General features: G+C 44.3%; 1 protein-coding gene across 2 annotated transcripts in view; it reads left to right on the top strand.

Annotated features, from left to right (window-relative positions):
• The window catches only part of flt4 (fms related receptor tyrosine kinase 4), a 59,575-nt gene continuing 38,451 nt past the window's right edge, over positions 1 to 21,124 (top strand). The window contains exon 1 of one of the 2 annotated variants that reach the window (XM_061233738.1): positions 1 to 348. In XM_061233738.1, the coding sequence (XP_061089722.1) occupies positions 291 to 348 (58 nt within the window). In that variant the 5' untranslated portion in view covers positions 1 to 290. The remainder of the gene's footprint in view (positions 349 to 21,124) is intronic. The other variant, XM_061233737.1, reaches the window with a different exon arrangement.

The raw sequence follows: 21,124 nt of genomic DNA, 5'->3' as shown, positions 1-21,124 counted from the left end.
GCCTGAGTCACGAGTAGTTAAAAAGGGGAAAAGGAAATCATTGTAAATCCATTCTGATCTTTAAAAAAACATTTCCTTTTAACAGGAAAAGCGCTTTTCTTTTCGTTGACATTTCACACATCCTCTGCAAAGCTGCCGAGCAGACAATCGCGTCTCCGAAGCTCACCTGAGTTTGGCTCCGTCTGGGACAGTTACTTTTCATTTGCTTTCCCGCGTCTGACTTCATCAATAACAGTAACAGACGAGTTTAATATAAGATTTAAAAACAACAGAGGACTGGAAATCTGGAAATGAAGAGAGATTTTACGTTTTTCTGTCGGATTTGGATTGGGATCGCGTGTGTTTCAGGTTAGAGTGATTATTTGTTTTGGAGTATAATGTTTCTCCATTTAAAATCCACGAGCAGTTTGGCCAGTGGGCTATATCTTGCCACTCAGAAATGTGCTGAACTTCATTTAACTCTTTAGCGCAAGGCTATATAAAACTTTTTCCTCCTTTGACGATTATACTGTTGTTCACTGTTCACTCGCAAGTAGTGTTTTGATTTTATATGACGCAAAGAAGCTCGCCTGTCTGTAAAACGTGGTGGTAGTCCACGTTTTCTTCCTCTTCCATCTGAGATCCGTCTGTTGCGCATTGGATAGCCTATAGCACAAACCTGTCAACTGTGAACGGATTTAGGCGTGATTACCTGCACTGCGCGTTGCCTAATTTTTACGTATTTAAAGATAATTATAACTTTTTTCTTTATTGTATGACATATTATACAGTTTGATTCGAACAAATGGCCTTAACGCTGCGGGAATCACTGATCGGAACAAGTTTTTGTTTACGTTTAATAGTGTATGGGCAACTGGATAACGGCTAACAAATGTGAAGCAGTGGGCGAGTTATTAGTTGCCACAAATACGCAATAAATAAGATCGAGCCACCATGACTAGTAGAATTGAATCGATGTGATGCTGCATAATACATAATTTGTCTGTTACTAATCTGTTACAAACATTTGAGATGGAACTGTTGATGGTAATTACACCTGTATGAATACTTTATTTGCATCCAAGCATTGTCGTTCTACCTTCCTGTGTTTGCTATTTGTTACCAGCCTTTATGAAACTATGACTGATGATGGATGCTTATGTAAATTATCCTTCCCGTAGGCCTGTGTTAACAAAGGTTAATGTTAGAGATGTTCTCCTTCTTGTTTATACAATGAAGGATATTCCTACGACGCAGTTCAATATCTATGCTTGGAATGCATTACTGTATTTTCTAAAATGGCATGAAAAAAAGCAGATTAGCATGCATATCCAGTTGACAGTAACTGGGACTCGCGCCACTATTTGATGGTCTGGAAGAAGACATGACTGGGTTAGGAAAGCAGACAACGCCTTTCTATCATGTCTTGCGTACAGTCAGCCGCTAGAGGGAGCCTTCACTTTATCCATGTATTAGAAAAGGAATCTGATTAAGTTACTAATTAGATTTTTTGTAACTGCAAAATTTCTGCTCAAAATTCTGGAAAACGACTACACATGGGTACTAATTAGATTCTACTTGTGATTCATGTGTGAATTCAAAGCTCATTTGACAAAATATCTGAGCTTTTGTGTGACTGTCCCAATTGGGTTGTCCTAGGCATGTAGGAAACACCTTTTAATGACTTATTCTATATACACTCAGTGAGTATTTTTTACTAGACTGATTTTTTAGTCTTCTGCTGCTGTAGCCTATTGACTGTGAGGTTTGACGCGTTGTGTCAGAGATGCTCTTCTGCATACCACTGTTGTAACCCATCGTTACTTGAGTGAAACTTTTTGTTAGCTTCGACCAATCTGGCCACCCCTTGTCAATGAGAACTCTCTCATTGACCAGGCATTTTCGCACACAGAACTCCCACATATTGGACGTTATTTTTTTAACCATTTCCATTTGAAAACAACTGAACCTCTTGACCATGTCTGCATGCTTTTATGCATCAAGTTGCTGCCTCATGATTGGCGTATTATTTTATATTTGCATTGCAGCTAAATTGGAACACATATGGAAATTGTACGGAACTGTGCATTTGAATGTAGACATCAAGCAGTAGCCCATTTTAAAACATAAAATTACATTAGATAAAATGAGATAATACCATTTATTTGGTGTATCCTGGAATAAAAGCTAATTCATATTCTAATTCATATGCAGTTTTTTGTGAGGAACAGTTGGCAGGACAGTCCGAAGAAGACTCCAATCCAACAACGACGCTCCTGATTTTCTCTTTGAATACTCAGCTATGACGGGTGCGATTGATTCTTTGGCTGTTTAAAATGGCGGTGAAGAACCCATTCACAGAGTGAGCTGAATGGCCTACTAGAGAGGCACTTGCAATCCGTATGTGCGAGTTTAGCAGTCAGTGCGATATGCGCAGGTAGGCAGCTGGACCTTTGAGAGAAGTGAAGCTGTTGTTGCATTCACACATTTTGGAGGATGATGCAGGTCAGTTGCGTCACCCTGATGCTGGAAGCTGCAGCAAGATGACGGATTTACAATCGCAGTCATATTGGGAACCCGAGAGAAAATGGAGAAACGTTTATTGGATAAAAATAAATCAAATATAAATAAAGTGAACCAGACCCGGAAGGTCCGAAGTCTTGCCATGTATTTAAGAACTGAATGCAGTTGGCTTTCGGGGTGATGCCAAGTGCTCTTTGGATTAGGGTAAGGGTAAATAGATGGCCTATTCACAACTGAGACAATAATAATGTAGAAAGGTTATGAAAGTACATTCATGTGGGGTAATATTCAGACCACATATGTCTCATATGCCATGTGTTTCTTCCACCATTTACTGTCACACAGCCAGCTCACTTCACTAATGTGTTCTACCTCCTGGCTGAAGAATTGTGTTAATTAGAAAACCCAGGCAATTGGAACAAATGCCTGGGAGAACGTTTATTTTCTGAACCGAGATTTTCCACCTTTGAAAGAACAGCTGTGGTTGATAAAGGAGTAATGCAAAAAGAACAAAAGTAAGACAGTGTTCTTGCACATTCTTGCACATATTCTCCCTTTTTATTCATTTACTGGCCCAGGCTACTGAAAATGAATGATTCTCTTGGGATTTGCTTCTGTGAGATCATAGTTTTGACTGGTCACTCGCTAATTTATGTGTCCATCTCCATGCACCCCTCATATGATTTTGGAGTGATGAATGCAAAAGCGGAATGGCATAATTTGACTGATGAAGGCAGAATGATAAAATATGCACCTTTCAGCCTCATCTATATTCTGAGGGCTGACATTTACCAAATGTGTTTACCAAAATTAGTTTAGCCTACAGTACAAACCATTTTCTGCTTATTGGGTAACTCTCAACTGAAAAATGATTTTTGTAACCATGGCAGCATCATGATTTATTTCCATTATTGTAGGCTCTGTTGTTTGTATTTATGGAACAGTGGCTTGTAATCAGAATCTGCTTCTTCTTTTTATTTTCAGCACCCAGTTTTGAGAGCCATTCTTCCATACTGTGTGTATAACAATATAACTGCTGGGTTAACAGAGATACAGTAGTTATTTTCTTCATGTCTTATGACACAACAGGAGCCCAATTCTAGCATATAGTGTTATATGGAGCAGCAGTGTCAGTGGCTTTTGCTTCCTAACTTTCAGTAGATTAGTTGCAGGTTCAAATCCCAAATCGGGCATGATGTTGGCTGTCCTGTGTCTTGCACCTATAAGCTGTCTCTGGATTTCTTCAGCATCTCTCTCCCTCTCCCCCCACACACTGCGCCCTACCCCATCACACTTGCAGCATACTGTAGTAGAACATGATATCCCAGATCTGGTCAGTACAATCACCAAATCTGTGCAGCATTCAGTACACTTCCTAGGTCTGTGCAGCGTTCAGTACACCCCTTAGGTCTGTGCAGTGTTCAGTTCACCCCCTATGTCTGTGCAGCATACAGTACACTTCTTAGGTCTGTGCAGTGTTCAGTACACCCCCTATGTCTGTGTAGCATACAGTACACTTCTTAGGTCTGTGCAGTGTTCAGTACACCCCTTAGTTATATGCAGCGTTCAGTACACCCCTTAGGTCTGTGCAGTGTTCAGTACACCCCCTATGTCTGTGCAGCATACAGTACATTTCTTAGGTCTGTGCAGTGTTCAGTACACCCCCTATGTCTGTGCAGCTGGGACTGTGGTGTTCTTTTATTCAACCAAAGCCCACATGATGGAGTCTGGGTGCACAGCACACTAGCTGTCTGCACATGACCACATACTGCTGGCACATACCCACACACTTACCCACATACACACATGTGTGCACATAACCAAACACACACTACATGGGGGAGGGGTGGGGGGCAATAAAATCATTATCAGTAGGAGTCCACCTCACCTGAGCAGCAGATGAAAACATGTGTTTGAATGGCATCGAGGTTTGAGAGGCACATGCTGGGAGTGTTTGATTGGCAGATGTGCTTGTTTGGCAGGTGTGTATTGAGTTACAGATGTGCTTGATTGGCAGGTGTGTATCGAGCTACAGATGTGCAGATTGGCAGGTGTGTTTGATGATTGGCAGTTTAGAGCCAGGGACCCGACCCTCCCTGATCTCCCTGATGTCAGCAGTTTGGGACTGTGTGAGAGTTCAGTGGTGTTAGCGGAGGACCTCTTGGCTTCGTCTGGGCTCCTCATATGTCACCAGCAGAACTAGACCCCCCTCTCCAGAGCCCAGAGATGTGGCAGCGCAGGTGCCTCATTAACACAGTTGTCAGTCAGAGCTGTTGCCCAGGGTGATGCTGTAGGATTGCTGGTGGGGCATTATAGCCTTTGTGTCACAGCTTCAGAATTCCATCAGATCCACGACTATGCATCTGTGTCAGATGTCTTTACTGATTAAATCCATATGGGGTCCATTTGTCTGACCCTCACCCCATACACACAAACACTCACACTTTCAGACAGAATGGTTCCTGTTACCTAATACAACCCAGGAATTTGCAGCTTAGCTTGTTCCTGATCATCAGAGCCAAAATGTTCCTTCTGCTCCAGGGTCCTGTTGTAGCTTTTGGATGTGCAAGCCTGAAGCCCGCCCAGTACAACCATCTAAAGAGCGCTGGATGAATATTGTGACAAAGACATTTCTGCAAACCAGAATAATCAAACATTGTCTTCTTCTTTTAAAAAGAAGAAGACAAAAAACGAATAAGAAAAGATAAGTGCTGGTCGTGTAGCCACCCAGGAGAGCGCTAATCCGTTATCGCCACCGCAGGCACACCATCTTCGCTTTACCGCCGTAAAAAACACCAGGGTCCTGCACACCTGGGGCTGAGGTGTTACCGCCATTAAAGGAGCTGCCTTGAGCAGCGCTCCTCTCTGAACTGTGTCACTGAGCTATCTGTGACTGCTCAGCCTGGCACCAGAGGGGTTCCCCACTGCCACCCTCCGCACTGCTGTTACTGGGGGGCGAGAGCGCATTAAAGCCTCTCAGTTTATTGCTTTCTCCGACATGTTCAGCGCGCGGCTCTGTTCCCTTATATACCTAATGTCGACAGTTTTGGAGTGAATTGTGTGTTTAATAATGGGGCAGAACGGTGGGGCGACAAGGCCCTGGGATTCCTTAGCTGCCATTTTGAGTTATCCGCACAGCGGCAGGAAAGAAAACAAAGTGGTGCTGGTGTGAAAATAAGAGGGTGCTGAGATGAACTCGACCCGTCGGGGGGTCAGACCGAGAGCTGGCGGAGCGTCACGCAAGGAGCGGGCCTGACGTTTCAGGACACGCTATGTACAGCGTGTTCCTGTGTAGAACACATCGCTCTGCGTTGTGAGAAAGTCAGGCGTGACCCACATGGCGTGAAGCTCTTAAAAACGGAGCTTATCGCTTTCCGGTGCTATGGTGGGAATCGGCAGGAAGTGACCAGACCGCAGTGTGCCTCTCAGCAAGGCCGCACTCTTGGTGCAGATGCCACAGGCTGTGATGAAACTGAGACGCCTTACAAGCTGTAGCGTCGCGGCAAGACTCCCTAACTGTTACCCATAAGGTCACTGAAATCGCATAATTAATAAGCATAAATAACCGATGAGGGCAAGCTACTTCCTGTTCTCTGGTCTGTCTGTAAGTATAAGCACGTGCGCTCAGGTCTGGAAAGACGGGAAGGGAAGGTGGGTGGAAGGGGGGTGCCCTTCTGTCTTACTGAATTAGTTTGTGAATGAGCTGTTCAGTTCCGAAGGCATATTTTTAAAAAGAGTCTTTAAAAGCACATTTCATTCTTGACCACCGTGTCAACAGAAATGTTTCTCTGTGGTGATCCATAAAACAACACAGAGGCTGTTGAAATATTGCAGTTTTTATTCACGCTCAAGGATCCTAAATTATCAGTGATAATGGCACATGTTGCGTGTAATTACCCTGGGTTTCATTGCTCGGGTTACACGGCCTCCGCTGCGAGAGAGGTAGGCCGCTTTCTCATCCTGGAGGCCCGCTGTGGGAGTGCCCCCTGTATGGTGAGGTGGAGCTGGGGGGTCTGGTATCGGGGTGGTCCCTCTTTAGAAGGGGGTTGTGAGGTCTCTCCTGGCTAGGGTGAAACAGGATGAGCTGAAATCTTCCTTACGGATTTTGAGGTGTGAAACACAACCCGTTACGAACCATTGGGGAATGAGAATTAAAAACACCATTTCTGGCTTCTCTTTGTTATTTGGCTCATATTGTCAACATACGGACCTCAGTAAGAATTGTTTTCTGCTGGCTCTTGGAGGCGGGTGTGTGCCATTTCCTATCCTGTGCTTAGAGGTGACTGTGTGCATTTTATCTACCTGTGTTTGGAGGTGAGTGCATGTAGGTAGTGTTTTGCCGTGACCCCAGTGTGTTCAGTGTGTACGTGAATCAGGAGGTGTTGGGTTTTCCTCACGCAGAAGGAATGCTGGCGGAGCACCGTAGCGTGGCCAAAGGCAGCAGCTTTGAGAACTAGAAAACTTAATAGCGACAGATTAGCAAACTAGCTAGGCTAGTAGCATAGATACAGGTAGATCTACAGATAGAAATACTGCCTGTGAAGAAGCACTAAGGGAAGGAAAGGACCACGGATCTGCAGGGTAGACCTGCCACCATGTTGAAGAGGGGGCATGTTGAGGTGTTGGCCTTCCCCAGTCAGTGATAGCGCTCACTACGTTTGGGGAGGGGTCAGTGGGGGTTCATGGGAAAGTGAGCGTTGGACAAGGCTGCGGAAATTGCTGGTTTCCCTGCACCGCCCCCCTCCAATTCCCCCTCCAGCTGACCTCCTTCGAGAACGGACACAACACCCACGCCACCCCCCACACACACTTTATTTACTCCTCTTTAGAGCTCTGCCGCAATCTCTGCAGACAACACTCACACGTGCGGTCAGTGCGGTCAGTGCGGCCATTCCTAGTTATGTGGTCACAGACCGAGGGCCTTCAGAAGCTACATGCTCTTTATAATTGTATTTGAAGACTGAATTCATTATTTTCGTACCCCTGGGGTCACTCAGTTCCATTGGTAAGCCATAAACTGGCCAATGATATCTGGCCAAATCGGTTCATCTTTGTTTTGGTTTGCCCAGATTGAAATCACATTATCATTCACCAAACCACATTGGGTGTTTTACAGAGGAAATATTACAAATGTATTATTATTATTAAAAGAACAGAGAACAATGTGGTGAAAAATATGATTTCCTGACCCCTTCATGAACGACTGAATAGAAAGTCCTTGGATATGTTGAGATACTCATGACAGAGAAAAGGGAATATCATAAGTTCTGGCGCCATTTCTAGCTGTGCGCCTTGTGCTTCATGGAATGATCAGTAAGACTATCTATCTATGTATCTACCAGCTTCTATCAATGAGGACCATGTGCCTGCCCAAATTAGCACATGCTTTGTGTCCTTGTATGTAGGGGTAAAATAGTCACTGGCTCTCCTTTAGTACAGTGTGGCCTGTAGAGTATAAAATATTCACTGTGTCTCCTGTAGTACTATTTGGTCTGTAGGGTGTAAAATAGTCACTAGCTGTCTTGTTGTACTGTGTGAAATATTGGTTGTAAAATAGTAATTGGCTCTCCTGTATTACTGCACGGCTTGTAGAGTGTTAAATAGTCACTGGCTGTCCTGTAGTACTATGTGGTCTGCAGCATGTAAAATATAAAATATTAAAATAGTCCCTGGTTCCTTGGCTGGTAGGGTGAGGTTAAGCGCTTGCAGCTGGAATGTTGAAGGTTTATATCCCAGGTGAATTTTCACAAAAATCCCACGTGATCAAAACGTTGTCTGTTTTGCACAAAAAAGGTGTGTGTCGGTGCACACAAGTGTTGCAGGCTTTACTCGCATTCTTAAATCCCAGGGGCAGTGTTCTCCTCTCTGAATTACTTCATAGAATGTCTGAGGTTGTAAAACTGCATGAGATAATATGAAATTAATAATAAAAGTAAATGCACACAAATTATGAATCTGGTAAATGTCTGATATTTTTAGATTTGGTCAAAATTTTGCTCACCCAAACTGTAGTGAGCATCAAAATTAAAGATTGAAAAATTGAAAATGACATAGTTTTTCATACAGCATATGACATTTTTGGAAATCTGGCAATCCAGTCTCGAACAAATGCGACCTCCCTGCTGTCTGTGAACATCTTCCTTGGCAAAGTTTCAGGTCTTACTTTGACATGAATGACATGTGTGTGAAAAGGTGCCTGGCTTTATGAAGGAAGGAGCTTTTAATAGCAGTGCTCACGGTCTTTATAGTAAAGCCGGTTTTAAATAGACGATGTGAAGGCCCGGTGAACGTTCTGGCGCCAGGAAGTCCAGGTTCATCTCCAGCTGTCATTGGCACCTCCAGCGCCGTACAAGGTCGTTTACCGCTATCCGCCCCGCTGTCCGTAATGTCGCGCATAAGCAGGGTGACCCCCAACCCCCACGCCCCCCGCAAAAGCGGGAATTTTCACCGCCGCGGGTCGACGGCCATGACTGCAGAGAGGAAATGATTTGGGGATAAATGTGATGACATATGAGAACGGTGCCAGTAGGGATGAAGAAGGCAGGAACAGGAAGCTGTAGTGGAGGGGGGAGTGTGGGGTGTATGGTGGGAGGTGGGGGTCATAGGAAACCCAACACAGATGGTCCCTGCCACATCCTCGCGCGCTTCAGGAGGAAAGAGGATAAGAAAGAGGGGAATGGGAGTGACAGTGGCCCGCTTGCGTTTTGGGCGCATTGCAGGAACGAGGAGAGAGACAATCAAAGCCAGGGGCCGCCTCTGCCCAGGTCTCTGTCCAGGAGGAGGGAAGTGAGGGCTTTTATTTTAACTGCCCCAGCGTGCGACAGGCAGGAGAGGGACAGCCCCCCCCCCGTAGGGCCAGAGGATGCTGACACCATGCTTTAGGAGGTGTGCAGTGTGCCCTGTCTGCCCCCAACTGCAGACCGGACACACTCACACACGCTCACGCACACTCACAAACATGCTCACGCACACACAGGCTCATGCGCACTCACACACGCGCTCACACACACTCACACACACTCTCACGCACACTCACACACGCACAAGCACATGCACCCACAGTCACACAAACTCATGCACACACACATGCATACCCACACTGACATACACTTGCACATGTGCACACACACAAACTCACTCACATACACACACACTCCCTGCACGTCCACCCATACACACTCACACACAGACACAGTGCTATTTCATGGCATTCCTTGCCCTCTGCATCCAGGCCCAAACCCTGATTCACAAGGGGCTGGAATCTCAGTGCCTTTCATCTGCAGCAAGGTGAATGTTGCCCTCCTCCCTGATCTCCCCTGGCATTACATACATTTATCTCCCCTGAACACTCTGGTTCAGCGGATATCCACCTCTGGCCTGCTCTCTTTAAATCAACAAGATCTCGGGTAATGCAAACCAACCCCAGAACTCCATCATTAAACTCTTTTCTTCCAGAGCATAAATCCAAAAGGATCAGTTGGAAGAAACTATGGGGTGTCTTATGAACTGTGTTTATTTCACTTGACTTTAATAACTTGTTTGAACTGTTGTGCACCTACTCTTAAGGGAATGACAAAGGAGACCCATGTGACCAGATAATCAACTAAAACAAGCCAGACAATTAGGCTGGAGTTACATCTAAACATTCTCTTACTCCATCTCAATTCAAGCAAGTGCCACTTTCTCATTGTATAAATATACAAAGGTTTGCAGTTTGCAGAGTCATACCTTTTCCATTTCCTTAATGAAATTTTAAGTAACAACAAATAGAGTACTTTTTAAAATGTGTCCATTTTTTATTCAAACAGTAGGGGTCTGTTCAAAGGCTGAGGCAAACCATAGCAAATGTTGATTTGTGAGATTTTTTGGTGAAGCTTGGGACTTTTGTGTCCTGCCAGTCAGAACAAAGGAAATGCTCCCAAAACATTTTCTGTCTGTGAAAGGAGGAAATGAAAAGCCAGAGAGGTTAACAGGAAAGCAGGAAATTTGCCGGGATGAGGGATATCTGTGTGTTTGAAAGCCTTCCACATTTCCTGTGGCAAAAAGTTTTTTTTTTTTTAACTTGGTGCATTGGAAGGCCCATTTCACTGTTTCTTTGGTGAATGAGAGAACAGTCGAAATCTCCACAGGACACATTCTTAATTTGTTCTCAGCCCATAACGCTAATGTGTCATTTGGCTGACCATCAGTGTGACGGCATGATTAATCTAATGTCTACAGGGGTCCTCTAGGCAGGGCAGCTTGACTCCAGTTCCCTCTGACTATGACAAATCGAGCAGCTTAGCCTGTCCAGCAAAGAGAATTTGTCTCAAACCAGATGTATACTGTACCCCAAGACCAGATTATTTTCTTAACGCATCATTAAGTTTCTGCCCAGAGTGGTGTCCACACTTTCATGCGTTACCACGGCGACTGTGGCAGCCATATGCTCTGGTGAAAGCCGCCATCGCAAACAGGAAATGAGGATTGATGGTGACTTTCCAATTGAATGGTGCAACTCAGCTAGAACCAGTACTGCTGCTGCCATGAAATGGCCATGCAAGTCCATTCCGTAACTGCCAACCCAGTGAGACTTGGTGTATACAATATCATTTCAATATTTTTTTTAAATATAATTGAACATTGTTTGATGTTTGATGTTTAGCTAAACATCAAGCATCATGGACAGACTGGGCCAACTAGTTCTCAAAATCTATCTGTGGCCGTATATCAGCAGACATACACTCGGTGAGCACTTTATTAGGTATTTATTAGATGTGTTACACTTATTGGTCTTCTGCTGGTGTAGCCTATCCAACTAAGAGGTTTGACGTGTTGTGTGTTCAGAGATGCTCTTCTGTGTGGTTATTTGCGTTACTGTCACCTTCCTGTCAGCTTCGACCAGTCTGGCCCTTCTCCTCTGCCCTCTGTCATTAACAACACAGCTCACTAGATATTTTTAGTTTTTTGTACCATTCTCTGCAAATTCTGTTGTGTGTGAAAATGCCAGGAGATCAGCAGTTTCTGAGATACTCAATCCACCCTGTCTGCCACCAACAAACGTTCCACAGTCACTTAGATAACATTTCTGCCCCATTCTGACATTTGGTCTTAAAAATATCTGAACCTCTTGACCCATGTCTGCATGCTTTTATGCATTTAGTTGTTGCCACATGATTGGCTGATTCAATATTTGCATTAACAAGCTGGTGTACAGGTCTACCTAATAAAGTGCTCGCTGAATGTAGTTTCTATAACTTGGATGCTTAGAGAAGGTTCCACATTGGGAAGTGATCTGATAACACATTTGAAACAGACTAATCACTGATCCATTCAAGAACTTTTTGCCAGACCCTTGTGAAAATCCCAATGCTCCCTGGTCCAGGCTCTTAGGACGTTCTGTGTTTATTATCTAGTTGATTGTCAGCCAAAAACACCGCAGCTGAGCTTGTCTGAGGTTAGGGAAGGTGCCACCTTGTCCAAAAACCCAAAGACCCCCAAATAATGCATCTCTCTCTGCGTCATCGATCTTATCCGGTCTTCACATTCCGGAACAAACTTGACTCCGTTTGGGGCTCCTGTCTCTACGCTTTGGGCAAACATGTTACCCCACTGGGGAGCTATAATGTTTGTCTTCTAAAGACCACATTTGGCCAAAAGAACCAGAATTTGCATGAGGTCTGGGATTACAAATCTGTTATTTATATGAAAAAAGAACTTTGGCCCAGACAGTGGTGGAGGCTGTGCATGATACCCTTGCATATTACTCTCAGAATACCTCATTAATTGTGACAGGATGTGTAGGGCCGCTCCTGAAACTCCTTCACCCCACAGGAAATAAGATTAACATGTATGTAGTAAAAGGTTGCGTTAGGTCATCCGACAACTTGAAACCATTTATCTCAAAACTACATCATTTTCATTTGAGAATTAAAGGAATGAACAGTCAGGTCAGGCATATTTTTGTTTAACCTTTTGGGGAAACGGTGCATTCTCAGCTAGTGTAATAACAAATTAAAATCAGAAGGGAGGAAATTGGATTTGTTTGCACTTGAATTACATAATTTGCGAGAGGGACACGTCTGCTGACTACAACCCTTCATCTATGGTTGAAGCTACAGCAGATAGCTCTGGCGTGGTTAGGATCTGATACCAAAGTGTGGATACCAAAGCTTGATATGTTTCCTGACTTCAATTGTTGTCTCATTTGCCTGTTCTATTCCTCACGTCCATATCTGATTAAAAATGAGATTGAAATATGCGAAAGCAAACTGTTGTGTATGAACACTGAGCTGATAATGATCCGATGCTCATTATTTTATTACGCTTTGTTCCTCTCGTAAAAGGCTTGAGGGTCTCTTGGGATTGGGCTCTATGTGTTGTTGGCCTTAGTGGAAGGCCAAGTTAGTGGGTCACTGATGTCCATCATAGCAAATCAGAGACAGCCAATTAAATCTGTCAATCACGCGTCGTGGTGTGTCCTGACACAGAAAGCTTACACATACCTCTCCAGATTAGAGCATAGTGCACGCTGGGTAAAGGAGCAGTTAATTATGTGTGATTGTTGGCCCAATTTCCATATCTGTACCCAGCTGCTTTGTCCTCAATGTGTTTTACTGTCATTTTGCATCTATGAACATGTGAGTAACATAACTGGGAGCTTTAGCTTAGTGCACACTTTCCTGTTGCTTCTTTGTTTTCATAACAACTTGTTTTCTCCAAGTTCTAGATGTTCCTCAGTAATCTCTACAACTGCCTCAAAATACAGAATTGTGTATTTGGTTGGAATTACACTTTATCCACCATACTGAACATTTCATCTTGAATAAAAATGATTGGTTGCAGAAAATGTATTGCTGCACTTAACCCTTCCTTTGGTGGGTCCGGGTCAAGGAAAAGTCATTATTCAACTTTTTAAAAAACTTTATGTTCCTGTCCCTGCAAAATCTGGTTTATGTCTGGAGAATAGAAGCTGTACGTCATGCAGCTTTTACTCCTGTTACTGTAAGGAAGCCAATGTGTTCTAATGCAGTACCAATGCTGAGTCATTGTTCACTGTCTGGTTTAATCAGCTGACATTGCTTTTGTGAAAAGTACAATACTGCTGATTGATTTAAAACTGGTTTACTCAGTGGTGAACAGTATAGTGTAACGTTAATCTGCTATTACACGGGGCCCCAAATCCAAAGACCATTCCTCCCTGATATCTGATCGCATAATGTAATGCAATTATCAAATTATGTGTTAGCAGGAGAATTGCGTAGTTCAGGAACAGCAAAGTAGAAATCACTTAGTTGAAGGCACTTGATGAAAATAAAACTTGTATGGGCATTACATTGCTTAGCATTGGAGGGGGGGGGGGGGGGGGGGGGAGTGATGGAGGATAACATTGATGTCAGTGGAATGCAGCTTTTGACAAATTGTCTTTGGTGTGGAAAACATGGAATCCTGGGATATGGAGTTTGACCAAGGCAATGTGTCACACAAATGTATGCCCAAACACTTTCTAAAACAAACTTGCCGGGCACCTGCTCTCCTCATTTACAGCTCAGGTATTGGTATTGGGTGCTTTGGGGGGATGCAGATGCCTGTTCGGTGGGGAGGACAGTTTTCAATCAGTTTTAAATCAACTTGAGCAGTGTGCAGCCGCCCACTGTCTCTTTGAGGATCAGCATCAGTGAACACCACCCTCGAGCAGAGACCCACTCCACCACATCAGTTTTCCAGGCCACACGCTGTCTTCACGATACATGAGCCCTCATTCTTCTAGAAATGTGATTTGCTCTTGGTCATATATCTTGATGTAGTAATTCCCGGTCTAAGCTACTACAACTTCCTCCTCTCCGCCTCCTTAATAAGACCTCTGTTGCTTACCCAGACTGCTGCTGCTCACCTGAACTGCAACTCAGCCATGTCTCTCCTTATCTTCTGGCCACCTTTATCGACTCGCATCACAATTCAAAACCTTGGTCATAGCTATTCAGTTATTTCTTGAAAAGTGAATCAGACCTTATACACCAGCCATTTGGTTCTGCTACTGTACCTCTGGGTACCTGGCCCTTTTTTGGCTAGTGATTGAAATGATTTCCAGCATAAGCCTTTCTGATTAATCCAGGAGTGTGTAAGACACACCATATGACCAGTCATTCGTGCTCTGCTGAAAAAATGCATCAAATAACCATGGACACAACTCAAAGGCAAGATTGTGAGGGCACATTGTTGAGACCAAGTGCTTTTGCACCTCTGTGACTGGGGTCACCTTGTTGTAACACCTAGAAGTGGAGAATTATGTATTTTCAGGAAGCCATTTTTAAGGACCCCACTTAAAACACTTCAGCGATGCTCCAATAAGGCCAGCTGAGGCCCAGCTGAGCACTAAACCTGTCTCATTTATCTGTGTTAGGGGCCCCGGGCCAGTGTGTCACCAATGGCAATGTTCCCACAATGCTGCGAGAGCGTTACGCTTCTGCCCCGGTTGGGAGTGTTCATGTCTTCCTTATCAGCACGCTGGAATTTGTCCGTTTGACAGCACTCACCCTACACCCGCCCTGTTGACTCAGCTGACCTGGCAATTCTGGGACCAGGAAGTACCAGGAAGAAGAAGAATCTCTCTGCCTCACTCACTCAGCCAAAAACGGGTTTTTAATTTACATGTTCCCTGTTTATTTGAAAGCTCCCAGACAAACGCAGTTTTTAGTAAATGTAACAGGAATGTTGAGAACATTAGCTTGCGTTTACAGGAAGTCCTGAAATGTGGACAAAATGGGGATAAAATCAGCATGTGTGACAGGAGGAATGGATTAGGAGGTTGAAGAGAGAGAGGTCACATAACACCATATTTTCTCCATAGTGGGAACATCCCCCCCGTGCTAAACTTCAGCTGTCAATACACTATGACTTTCACAAGTTATTAGACCATTTCCAAATTATCATATGATCCAGACATGAGAAAATATTCATTTTAGAGAATCGGTGCCTCTGATGAAACCAGACCCTGTATGAATGCTTGGCTGGAAAGCAACTCATCATGACCTAATCACACGGCACATTTTTTATTCAGTTAAATTGCCTTGATACAAGAGATGCCCTTAAACCATTTCCAAATGTTGCAGCAGGGACCATGCACATCAGACCATGTCAGGCTCCACGCACCACAAGCGGTTCACTAAAATGAGCTTAACCAAGAACGCTCTGCTTTGAAAATACTGTACGCCTCCTATTCCAGAGCTGATGTAATGACCTAAGAAACAGGATCAAATGTGCAGGATGGGGAATTCTATGTTAGTTGGATTAATATCATCAGGTTGGAGTTTAGAGAGAGGGAAAAGGGGGAAAGAGGGGGGAGGGTGGTGGAATACCTGGCGAATCTGTTTCTAATTGTGCGAAATCAGGGAAGCTTTCCTGAAACTTTCCTGAAACTCCACTGACAGCAGCAGTGCAGGTGCTGTGATGACTGATGACCTGACATGCATATATAGCATCGCTTGACTGTTGCAACCCAATCCAGGAGTGATACTATACCAGCTGTCGGCACTCTTTCCCACACTTCACGTCATCTGAATTTCCTCGGTTTTGCGGCGCAGGGCTGATGCGTGTTGTTTGCCAGGACGGTGAGGGGTTCTGAGTGGCTATGGGTCATCGGGTCTCTGTGCGGAGAGGAACCTGCCACTCAGCTGTCACAGTAGCTGTCACACACCACAATGATTGCGAAATTCCATTATACAACAGAAAAAATGTAAATAAACCAAGAGAGATTGAAGAAGTAAGGCCTTTAGGTCTACTGTGACTCAGTAACTGGGGAGATGGATGTGGGTTTTTTGAAGTACCAGGAGCATTTTTTGATGTTCCTGTTATTGAATAGACAAATATGTTAAGTGGATGTCAGAGAACCTGTGGATATGTGCAGACAGCCTCTGGATATGTGCAGACAGGCTCTGGATATGCGCAGACAGGCTGTAGATATGCGCACACAGGCTGTGAATATGCGCAGACAAAGGCATGCAGTGACCTCATGCAAAGCCCCTGCAAAAACACTTGTGAGGAGAGAGTGCTGATTTATCCATTACAGTAGTTTTGGCAATAACCAGGAAAATGTAAAAGTGTCATTTTTGAAAGCAGTGTGGGGTTTGTTCGGTCAAACTGAAAAAAAGATGCTGTTGACTGAGAGAAAGAATGAAAGAGAAAAATAATTTGTAATAGTGCACCAACCGATAATAGGTAACGCTTGGCAACCTGGATAGAGAGAGAGAAATAGGGGAGAGAGAAAGAGTGAATGAAAGAGAACACAGGGAGACTAAAGGAGAGGAGATAGGTTGAGAGAGGTAGAAAGAAATGAAGGGGAGAGAAACTGAAAGGTCGTTTTACGAGAATAGACAACTACTGTCACGCTATTAAAAAAAGACTGCTTCAGTCCGTGAATCAATGAAAGAGAGAAAGGGAGACAGAGAGAGTGCAAGAGAGGGGAAGATTTAAAGAGAGAGTCTGAGAAAGTGCGGTCGAAAGAAAGAACCTAAGAGAGAGATTAAAAGAGTGAGTCGGGGTCTTGCCTTCTTTATGAGCGGTTGCTCGGCCTGTAGCATATGTAAACTTTGGCTGGGATCTGGAGGATCCGATTGGCTGGGAGATTTATGAGGGGGCCGCCCGGGGTCCGCATGGTCACAGCAGGGGCCACAAAACAGTGGGGCTGGGAAGAGCCCGGGGTTTGCTTTAATTCATCCAGGCTAAAACAAAATACTTCAACCCCAGTGTCATTGTACACAAGCCACTGCATGCATGATGACTAATAAATTTACACACAGAGACCAACACAATTGTTTTTTCCACTTGGATAAGGTTGTTTGAGGTTCTTGCATTTGTTCATTTGACACCTGGTCTGCATGCCTGATATCTTACCCATACTTACTTGTTTTCCATCATTTTCATTAATTCGTTCATGCATTGGGGGTAGTACACAGTTTGCAAAGTTTTAACCAGCGACCAGTTATAAATTTTCTACAAATCTACAATCACTGGCAAGATTAGAACTATTCTACCACACAAAATGACTTCACATATAAAATGCTAAGCACGCTGCATTATCATAAATAGAGTTTGTGTTATACTGCTACATACCCCGCAAATGTAAGTCTAAAACTATTTTATTTTATTCAAGTGTATTCACTGTTTATTCAGGAAATGAATCAAAGGAATATCCAGTGTAGAGAAGGAATTTAAATGTAGAGATTAATCATGCAACTGATTTAATGTTCAAGTTGTTTCATGGTGTGCTTTCAGTGTGCTGCTCAGTGCTGTTAATTACACCCCAGTATCTCTGTAGTGGGCAATTTATGACTGAGGCATTCTGGCTGGTTGAAGTGTAGGACTGAAACTCTGGTCATCGTGTCCGCTTTAATAAAAAGAAGCAGTGGCAGATGCTGAGCACTTCTCCATATTTGCTGACACTCTGAACCTCATAGAGCATAGCAAATGACCTGTTTAATTGGTAGCACAACCCAGTCTCACAGAGCATAACCAATCATACGTTTAATTGGTAACACTCTGAACCTCACTGTGCATAATGGATGAGCTGATTAATTGGCAGCAGAGAGGTGTGTGGAGGTTCGATATGTTTCCCTGTGGGCCTCAATATATCTCACTCAGAGAAGCTGCCTCTACTCCCGCCCCCCCACCCCTCCACTCATTCCGAACACCCACAGCGTGCACACACACACGCATACGTAGATAGATATACGAACACATGCGTGCACACCCAGAAGATCAGGCCCAGTCAGCTCCAGAATCATATGTCCATAACTCCATATGGAAAAGATTGATTTCTGGCAGAAATCTCTTCCATTACGGTCATACACTCACTCCACTCCACCCTGCAGCAAAACAAAGAGCAAAACAAAAATGAAAATACAAGAAAGATCTCAAAGGCCCTCATCAAACAAGTCGTCACCTGAAGCCAGACAGGCGGCCACCCCTCACTCGCCTACTCCGTGCCACGATTCTCAGCCCGATCGCTTACCTCTCTCTCTCTCGACAGTGGATATTTGGCTTGGGGACTTAAGTGGCTCCTTGCGCTTTGTGTAGCGTCGTCTTCCTTATCCGTCAGGATTTTCTTCTTCTTCCAGAAATGCTCCGAGTCAGTGCCTCTGCAGCCCCTTCCCAGATTGGCACGTTCACAAGTGAAAAAAAAATGGAAGGAAGAAATATGAATTCCACGGCTCATAAATCATTCTGCGCCCGGTGCGGCCCGTGGGGGCGGCTTGGTGAGGGGTTTTTTATGTGGGTGTGGAATTCTCTCATGGAGGTAAATGGAGCAGACCGTCGAATGTGTGGGTCAACGGAATTGGCTGAGTTCAATCGCTCCAAGGGCTGTGAGCACAAAACACAAGTCATAGGCTCTTAAACCCGGGAGCTTGGACCTCAAAGCAGCTGTCATAGCGGTCTGTAGCAGCATATGAAAGCATTTCAGTGCCTTTAGCTGGCTTCAGCCACCTGATGAATTATCTGTAATGGGATGGAAAGCTTGATGCTAAATAGCATGTGTTGTAGTGAGCCAGTTGAGCTGTAGACTGCACAATGTGTATGCTGTATATAATAGCCACTGTCAAATGGCCAAATGCGCTTCCTTACTTAACAGTGAAAGCTTTACTTTTAGGGAATAAAACCATCAAGAGGTTGCTAGGGAAAGTTACGGTTAAGTGTGTTACCTCATGTGTGTCATACAGAGGGCCAAGACTCTGGTGCGGTCACCTGTAAGGCTTAATTGAACTGAATATGTTTTATGTGCATGTTTATTTCTGCCAGAGGAATACTCTGTTTTCATACATTAAATAGCATGTGGGTGGAAATTTATGAAATCTGAAATCTGACTGGTTCCAGGGGTGGGTGGGATACTGCTATCTTTCCCCCTCCCTCATGGTCTGATTAGCTGCCATGTTGCTGAACTGAGCTAGTTTATGATGTTAGCCTGCTCTGCGGTTGCAAATCTAATTTTTAGGTCTGGAGGGGGTTTGCTTCCTTCATTATTGCACACTCTAAACAAAGCATGGGAATAGTAACAACAGTAAAAATGATATTTATTTTGGCTTCACAACACGGATAATGAAAACAGATAATAAAATATCGGATATCAAAAAAGTATCATAAACAAGCAATGTTTTTTGATTGCTTATGCACATAATTGCATAATTAGGCCGAGCATGCTGTGAACAAAGTGCTTCAACAACTAAGAGAGGAATTGCATTCATCTAGCCAGGCAGCTGTGGCAAAATTTACATCATGGGGGACCATTATTTGCTGGCATCGGTTGATACATATGGAGTATTTGTTCTGTCGGTTTCTATAATTAAGGACTCTGAGAACATACAGTAAGACCTTGCAGGTTCCCCTGTTTGACCTTCAATGAACAGATTGCGGCCTTCACCACTAAGATTGTGACATTCAGAGCACAGATTGTGTGTTACACACATCTGGGGCCTCACTGTGGACAATAGTTGATGAGCTTTAAGCACACCATAGAAGGAGGGCATATTTAACCCTAGGGAGTAAGGCTGCTTTGAGGGGTACTTCCCTTGTCCCTTCCTGGGTGCAACCATGAAAGAGACAAGGTACAATCGTCGAGATGAAAGTGCTTGCTGTTTCACTAATTCTGATTTTCTAAGTTGTCCATTGAGATGGCAACTGACAGTCACAAAGCTTGGCAGGAAAGCAATGGTCTCTATACCTCAGATTGAAGGGTCACTGTAGTTCATGAAATAGCCTGGCCATCCAAGATAACGGAAGGACAGGAAACAGCATCCCAGCATTTTTTATATGTTAAAGGGGCAGTTAATCCAGTTAATAGTCAGAGTCCCACAAACCTGATTGGCATAATACAATTTTTAGTGCAGCCTGTAACGTATTAGCTAAGGTGCATGACTCGGACCCGGAAGATTGGTGGTTCAAACCCTGGGGTAGCCACGATAAGATCTGCACAGCTGTTGGGCCCTTGAACAAGGCCCTTAATCCTACATTGCTCCCCGGGTGCCGCACTGTGGATGGGTAAAATTCAATAAATATATATATATAGTATATCTTCTCCCTCTTCTTCTTTTTCTTGTACTAGTTGACAGACCTAGTTTATGATGTGGAGATTGATTCATAGGGCTTTTAAAAAGAAAGCCGACAGATACAGGGACGTTTGGGGTCATGGCACTGATTTTGGGGGTGGCCCCACTCAGTGAGGAAGCCAGGCGCGTGTGTGGTTTTGTAATGGGCCCAAGGTCCAGGAAGCTGACTCCGGAGAGCAGTGCTCCTCAGGGAATTACAGCAGGGATGAGATGCGCCGTGACTCATCCAGCAGAAACAATCGAGTGAAATCACTTTTGTTTCAGTGAAGAGAAGAAATAAATCCTAAATCCCTGGGCTGCGGTCATGGAGACAGGGTTGGGGGAGGGCCTCAGTAGCCCTCCGACTCTCTGACTCACCAGGGAGGCGGGGTTTCAGGAAAGCAACCCTGGGGGATCTCAGACAGCCATACAAATCAGGAAAGGCCCCACTATGGCGTCTTCCCCTGGCTGTTAGCCGCTTGTCGCATTTTTGTTGACCACTCCGGTCAGCCGTAATCTTTTGCTGCTTATGGTTGCATACCAAGGCACTGGTTCAAGGTTTGATG

The sequence above is a fragment of the Conger conger genome, chromosome 3, assembly GCF_963514075.1.
Source record: "Conger conger chromosome 3, fConCon1.1, whole genome shotgun sequence".
Lineage (NCBI taxonomy): Eukaryota > Metazoa > Chordata > Actinopteri > Anguilliformes > Congridae > Conger > Conger conger.
The sequence above is the reverse complement of the archived record's forward strand: the minus strand, read 5'-3'. Positions and strand labels throughout refer to the sequence as shown.